The sequence below is a fragment of the Brassica oleracea genome, chromosome C9 (genome assembly GCF_000695525.1).
Source record: "Brassica oleracea var. oleracea cultivar TO1000 chromosome C9, BOL, whole genome shotgun sequence".
Classification (NCBI taxonomy): domain Eukaryota; kingdom Viridiplantae; phylum Streptophyta; class Magnoliopsida; order Brassicales; family Brassicaceae; genus Brassica; species Brassica oleracea.
In genome coordinates, this window is record NC_027756.1 from 28671763 (window position 1) to 28678988 (window position 7226).

General features: G+C 39.6%; 1 protein-coding gene across 2 annotated transcripts; it reads right to left on the minus strand.

Annotated features, from left to right (window-relative positions):
• Positions 1-2014: 2014 nt before the first annotated feature.
• On the minus strand, positions 2015-4351 carry LOC106313204 (E3 ubiquitin-protein ligase At4g11680). Of its 2 annotated transcripts, XM_013750959.1 has the most exons (6): positions 3641-4351; positions 3489-3533; positions 2908-3030; positions 2688-2820; positions 2445-2603; positions 2015-2337 (listed from the first exon to the last, which is right to left on the minus strand). In XM_013750959.1, exons 1-6 carry the CDS (start codon positions 4237-4239, stop codon positions 2176-2178), a joined length of 1221 nt encoding a protein of 406 aa, XP_013606413.1. In that variant the 5' UTR covers positions 4240-4351; the 3' UTR covers positions 2015-2175. The 2 variants fall into 2 exon arrangements, with proteins under 2 accessions (XP_013606413.1, XP_013606414.1); XM_013750960.1 differs by lacking the exon at positions 3489-3533 and having other exon boundaries at positions 3641-4350.
• Positions 4352-7226: the final 2875 nt, after the last annotated feature.

Sequence of the window (7226 nt, forward strand, 5' to 3'; positions counted from 1 at the left end):
AGAACACTTTTTTTTTTTTTTTTGGTTTTTGGTTGGTAAGTTTGGTTGTTACACCAACTCACCACCAACTTAAAAATCCCCCTCCTATAAATACATGCATGAAGGATAAGAGGAAAATCATCCCAAAACAAAGAGAAAACAAGAGAAGAAGAGAGTGAGCAAGAGAAAAAAAAAAAAAAATTCTTTCTTGTGAGAAAATTTTTCTCTATAAGAAATTAAGTGTAATTTCTTGAGTGTATTTTGGGTCGGGTGTGAGTTGAGAGCTTGTAAAAAAGTTTCTCGGGTTGATAATAAAAGATCTATAGCAGGTCCGGAGACGTAGGCAAGATTGGCCGAACTCCGTTAACAATTGTGTGTGTGTTTTCCCGCTCCCATAAATTCTGGTTTACCGCAAAATTTGACCGCATATTTCCTAACAAGGCTGTCTCGTTACAAGCTTCTCGTCTCATCCTTTCACTTATTACAATGAAGCTCAAGGCTTGTTCCCGGCGAAGATCAAAATGACCCATTGAGGCAAAGCTCACCACCAGAAGGCTGCTTGCGAGATGTTGGATCCTGCAGAGATGAGGATGTGACGTTGGCTTGTCGACTAGAAGGCTCAATCTTTCACACTCCATCAGTGGAAAGAGCTTATCATGAGATCATCTCAAAACCATCCTTCTTCAGCGACTACCAGCAACTACTTGTCTTCAAAGATAAGTATTCTATAATCTTGATTGCTTTATTGGTTGCCACCTGTGCATGCTGTTTAGTTATAAATAAATTACTAACATCATATGCAAGAGCTGAGCAATTATTTGATCATCATCATTGCTTGCTTATCAATTACACAAAACTTTGATTATCTTTTTTGAATAAACTTGATCGGATGATAATCATCATATTTTTCTTTGTGCGCCAGAATCAATTGCGAGGCAGACATATGACGAGCTCAGACTCCGGTACAAGCTCTAGCTGACGTGATCACGGTCCGCACAACTCCTCGTTGCCAATCACGAGCTCACCACAGCCCTCGCAACTCCACAGCGCATTCATCAACGCTATCATAGCCTGACAAGCATACACGCCAACAACTTGCTCGGCACACACGATCTCAACACGAGACTTCGGGTCGGCAATAGTTCGGTAAACATGTATTTTAGGCAAGAGTTTAAATTGAACTTGCTTTTTATTAAGCACGAGTTTGTGGTCGACTCGCTTATTGTTAGACACGAGTTTACAGAAACTCGTCTTTGCTAGGCATGAGTTTACAGAAGCTCTCCTTCTACTAGGCACGAGCTCTCAGTAAACTCGCCTCTGTCTTAGCATGAGTCAAGTAAACTCGTCTTTCGCTAAGCACGAGTTTAAAGCAAACTTGCTTATTACTAGGCACAAGTTCGAAATAAACTCGCCTAAACCGTCATAGGCATGAATGTGTCTAGTTCATTGTCTAATAAACCCTATTCATAAAGTTCGCAGAGATCGACTTCATCTCTCTCAACGAACTTTGGGGGGCTTATTGTTGGGAGTGGATCTTGATCCTCTAGCAAGGTCCATAAGACAAGGAACTAGGCTCATTTGGCTATAAAACCCTAGAATCTTTGTATAAATAAGGGGACACATCTCTTTAGCAAAGGATCTCTTTTTCTCCATTTTAGACTTAAAATACTTCTTACAAAGGGGTTTATGGATTACTAGATTTATTTACACTTGTAATCCTACATGTAATACAATCTTAAATCAATAAACTCTTTTGATGTTCATTTCTCATTTGATTCTTTTAAGATTTCTCTTAAACCTCAAGAGTCTAAGCTTTTATTTTTAAATTTTTTATTTGATTGATTCCAACAAAGATAAACACCATTTTTGGATCAAACAGTTTAGCTCGGAAGTTTTAGATCGTCGTTTAGCTTGCAAGTTTCGTTCCCATATTCAGTAACGGCGTGACGCAGCCGTTTGTTTGGTGACCGCTTCCCCATATAAATTTTTGATTTTTTATTTATTTATTTAATAAAAACCAGAAACACACACCAAAGAAAAAAAGCAGGTCCAAGGATGAATTCACATGTTTCTCACTAGTTCAATGTAATACACAATACATTGATCTACAATTCTAACTGCACAAACACTTAAACACGCACCAGAGTTTTTACATTTTACCTGAAAACTTTCTGGTATTGATCCCACGAATGATCACTAGACTTCGTTTTCATTCTTCAAGATGTTGAACTTGCAAAGCGGGCAACGAGAGTTTATGTGAAGCCATTTGTCGATGCAAGTGCAATGAAAGTGATGGTTACAAGGTAGCTCTCTTAGTTCAACTCCGTCTTCATATTCACACAGGCATATGCAGCATTCCTGCATAAGAAACACAAGAAAGCAACGCCTTCTCAATCTAAACACTTTTTGAGACATTGTTTATATCACAGGAACTTTATTAAAATGGCTATTATCAGGAGGAGTACCGCGTCTTCTGAAGAAAGCGAGCGTTCGATAGGTGAATCTGTTCCACACTCCGTCATTATTCCTCGATTTGTAGTTTCGCCTTGGAGCTTTTCATCGTTGCTAATCTTTCTATATCTGAATTTCGGCATTTGATCTATGTCCTTCTTCGATGCTCCCTCCTGTTTTGCACCAGTTCGGAGTTGGGTTTACGAGGGATCTAAACTATATAATTGTTATGGGAATGAAAGTAGAAGAGAGATAACCTCGTCGGCAACGGCATATAGGATTGCAATTATACATGGAAGACAGCAGCAAACGGCCAGGCCGACAACACAAGCCAGTGCAACACAGAATACAACAAAGAAAACATCGAAACCAAGAAATATGATACACAGCCTGCAAGTTAAAACAAAAAACACCAGAGTTACAAATTCAAACAAACAATCCCCAAAAGATAAAACTTTCAAAGAAAAAAAAAAATACCAATAGAGCTGAGGAGAATCACTAGATAGTGTTTGGCCTCCAGCAGATACCCAGTAGAATCCGATTACCCACCAGATAAACGAGAACATTGTGTTGGCTGATTCAAGATGCTTTGCAGAATTACTGCGACCATTAAAAATCAACTATCAACAAAGGTCATATAGGAACGAAAGGAAACTCAAACTAACAATAAAGAAGGATGAAATGGCCTAGGCCATCTCTGAGACTCTGACACAAGATCAGGCATGGACTTCTAAACATTACAAGAACATAAGCTGATATTCACCAAAAAAAGGAAGGTAAACAAAGTTGCATTTTGATTTACAGATACTATAAGCAGTAACTAACATTAACCTAGAAACCAAGTTTCCACATTGATCAACAAGGGTCATATGGGAACGAAGGGAAACTCAAACTAACAACAAAGAAGGATCGAAATGGCTTAAACTATCTCTGAGACTCTGACAAAAGATCAGTTCCAACCATGTTCTCGATCAGGCTTGAATTTCTAAACATTAAAAGAACATAAGCTGATATTAATATTCACCAAAAAGAAAGATAAAAAAAAAATATCTTCTAACCTAAATGTTGCATTTTGATCCCCATGTACAATAAGCAACATCAACCTAGAATCCAAGATTCCACAATTGCTTTTATTTATATAACCAAGAAACTCTGCTGCTGCTTCAAGATCAAATCTGATCCAAAACTGTTGAAAGACGAACATCGTTACCTAGTGTTTCCTGTATCCTCCAATTGTGCTAACGAAACGTACTGCTGCGTGGAAGAAGGAGACGAAGAAGCTGACGATCCATGGCGCGTGTCTCTCCTTCGCCGACACCTCCTCCTCCTGTACTCGACGCAGACGCATGCCATGTGAAGCCCGCACTGAACACCGTAACCAACCACCCAAACTCTCAACGGCACATTGGGCCGTTCGTCGCGGCTGAGGATCAGAACAGCGACGCCGATCGCCACAAAGGCGAGATTCCAGAGAATGTCGAGGAACACCACGGGCTTCGAATACGCCCAATCGCTCTGCCTCTCTTCCAATTGCTCGGCTGCGGTTTCTCTGACCAGCACCGACGGCTCTCGCATCATCCTCCGGCTTCCAGCGTGGCGGAGGAACCTCGCTGCCTCTCTGAGGCCTTGGCGCCTAGCGGATCGTTGATTTCCGTTCTCTCCGTCGACGCTCGCGGCTCTCGAGACGCCGGAAGGGAGTAACGGCGTCGTGTCGATGATTCCGTCGGAATTGGCCCTACCGACGCGAGAAGAAGGCGGAGAGGCCGCAGAATCCGGTCCCGTCGTGTTCGTCGTCGTCGTCGCTGACATTTGAATAGCTTTCTTGATTTCCTCAGTTCGATCGCGATTTGCTCCAAAAGGTTTTGGAGTTTTGGACGTACAAAAATTTCCAGAAAGGTGAGAGATAAAAAAAGAAACAAACAATAACAACGTGAGGAAACTCAGAAATATTTTCACATTTAGTCCCTACACTCTCTTCACTTGTTTTGTAGTCCCTGGCTGAACAAAAAAATTTCAAATTCGAAAAAAAACCGAACCGAATCCAATAAAATGTTATGTGAAAACTCGAACCAAAATTGGTTAACTCCGAATGAATTTAAAATTTTGGTATTTAGAAAACTAAAACCGAACCCGATCCAATTATTTTATATTTAATATAGAGAAAACTATACAAAAAAAAATATATATATACATATATATATAAGATCTTTTGAAATTGTCCAAAATACTTACTTGAAAATATTTATAAATAGTCAAAAAATGTTTAAAATAGCCAAATAATATTTAAAATACCAAAAATACTTAAAATATCAATTAATTCTCTGTCCAAATATTCAAACCAAACCAATTTAGATGTTAAGTTTAGGTATTTTGACATACATTATTCAAATTTATCTGTAATATATCATTTTTAGTTTAAATTTTTGAGAAATTTAAAGTATATATGCATGTAATTTTTTTTCAAAAATATAAACGGATTATCCAATCTAAACCAAATATGAAAAGATCCAAAATGAACTTGAACTTGAACCAAAATGAATGAATACCTAAATGAAGCGGAAATCTTTAATTCCCAAATTGTAATAAATCCAAACTGAATTCAAATGGGTACGAGAATACCCACCTCTAGCTCTTCTCTCCTCCAGATATAAAGAAATTGACATCAAATTCTCTCAGCTCGCCGCCGCTTCTGAAAAAAAACCTAGTTCTGTCCAGTGTTTTTGTCGGTGTCGGAGGCCCGGAGGCTCCAATATTTTTCCAATCTTATTTTCTTTTGCTCTCTTCACCTTTGCTCAATCTTTTGTCGAGATGCTCGTTGTTCTATGGCTGACAAAGCGTTATCCTTTTTCGTTTCGACGGAAAAGATCACGGCTTTACATGGAGCAATGGCGAGACTCACGGCGTGACGATGGTGAAGAGGGTCGGCGTTTAGGACTGAATGGCTTCGTCAGATTCAGTTTTTTTCAGATCTGTGGAACTTCTTTCTCGGCGACAGCTCGAGTCACGTGGCAGAGCTCAACATACCGTTGCCGACAGCGATGCTTTGTATCCAATTAATGGTTAGAGCTCGGCACCCCTGGAAGCGTTGTTCGGTTTCGAGGCTGTAGCCAAAGTTCGCTTGTTTAGCCGGGCATGTTTATCTGTTTTATGGCTAAGTTTCATGACTTAGGTTCTGCTGAGACATGAACGTAAGGCCAATCTTTTGGACTTTTATGCTATGTTTGTGTCGATAATGTTGGCTTTGAAGGCAAGCTTATCTTTTGGAGATTGATAGACTAATTAGGAAATGGAATTCATTTAGTGAAGGTTGTTGCCGTCTTTTTTTGGCCATGTTCAATTATAGGTCTAATGTCTTTTCGTAGGGAGTATGACATTTGTATTATCAGTCTTTCTTCTAGGGTAATGTATCTAATGGTTGCTTGCCGTTGGTTTCTTCCTCCGAGTGTGATACCGAAGAAGTTCGGTTGATAAGGCTTCATCTTCTTGGTGTGTTGGGAGAGCTTCTTTGTAAGGAATTTGACATTTTTTATTACGTCACATCAGTTTCCAAGGCGCATGGACCGAGTAGCGGTTCTCCTTGTTGAGTTTTAAAGCTTCCGGTTCTTGGTTTTATTGTTTGGCGGGCGAGGAAACAACGAGAAGTCATAATTTGGGTGCAGAAGTGGAGGTTACTGAGTAGTGAGCTATGGGCAGCAGTGGTAACTCCCAATCATTGGCTTTTGCTTAGTTTTAAAAATTGCTAGTCGTTATTTTATATGCTCATATTCTTATTTGTTAACTGTTTGTTTGGTTCTAGTAGTGGAGTAGATTTTATTTTATCGTTAAGTCACCCCGTGTGGTTTAAATCGTGTGGTTTCTAGTTGTCTTTTTCTTTGGGTTCTTGTTTCCGTGGATATTTCATTTTGCTGTCAGCTCTATATAAATATTGAAATATTTACGCTAGGAGACGCAACTTGAGTTTCTAATATCACTAAGAGACACATTGTGTCTATGAGACACTTTCTCATGTTAGATTTACCAAGATAATCTCCAACTAAGAGAGAGGTGTCGCTCGTTAGCCAATCCAACTAACCAAACCGATATAATTTTTTTACCTTTTAAAAAAAATAAAACATTTCTTCTTCTAATAACCTTATCTTTTCCTCTATCTTCACAAAATCTATTATCGTGTAAAGACTCACCGTTGAGAGATGAACTCTAATTTCTTCCCCCCCCCGACATCTTCTAGATCCAGAAATCGAACTCCGAAATTGAACCTAAATCAAACTTTATCACCGTCGACGTTTTCCTGATTGTTGTTTATCGTTCCCGAATCTTGATATCGGTTTCGCGATCTTGGAATTTTGATCTCTGTTTCTCGACCTCAAATCTCTGTTCTTTTCTGCCTCCATTGATTAACAGACAAACTCCAAATGGAAGGTTAATCCCCTTTCTCCCTCTCGACATATTTTCGATCTCTATTTCTCAATCAGACAACTCTCTGTGTTCTCTTCAGCCGCCTGTTCTTTTCCGCTTGTTTTTTCTACGCCGCGGCAGTTTCAGTTGCGAGCTCCGGTGAGGAGAGCACGATGCGACTGCTAGCTCTCATGAAGTGGAAGAGGAAGACGGTGGATAACCTCATGTAACATGTATGTTTGAGGTGTACATTTTGTTTGTGTGGATATTGTGAACTGGGAATCTGTATATGTAGATGTCGGGGATATGTGAGGTGTGGATGTGGCTTTTGTGGACAGAGGATGTGTGGATGTGATCGGTGTAGACGACAGTTGTGTGGATGCGGTGGCTGTGGACATGAG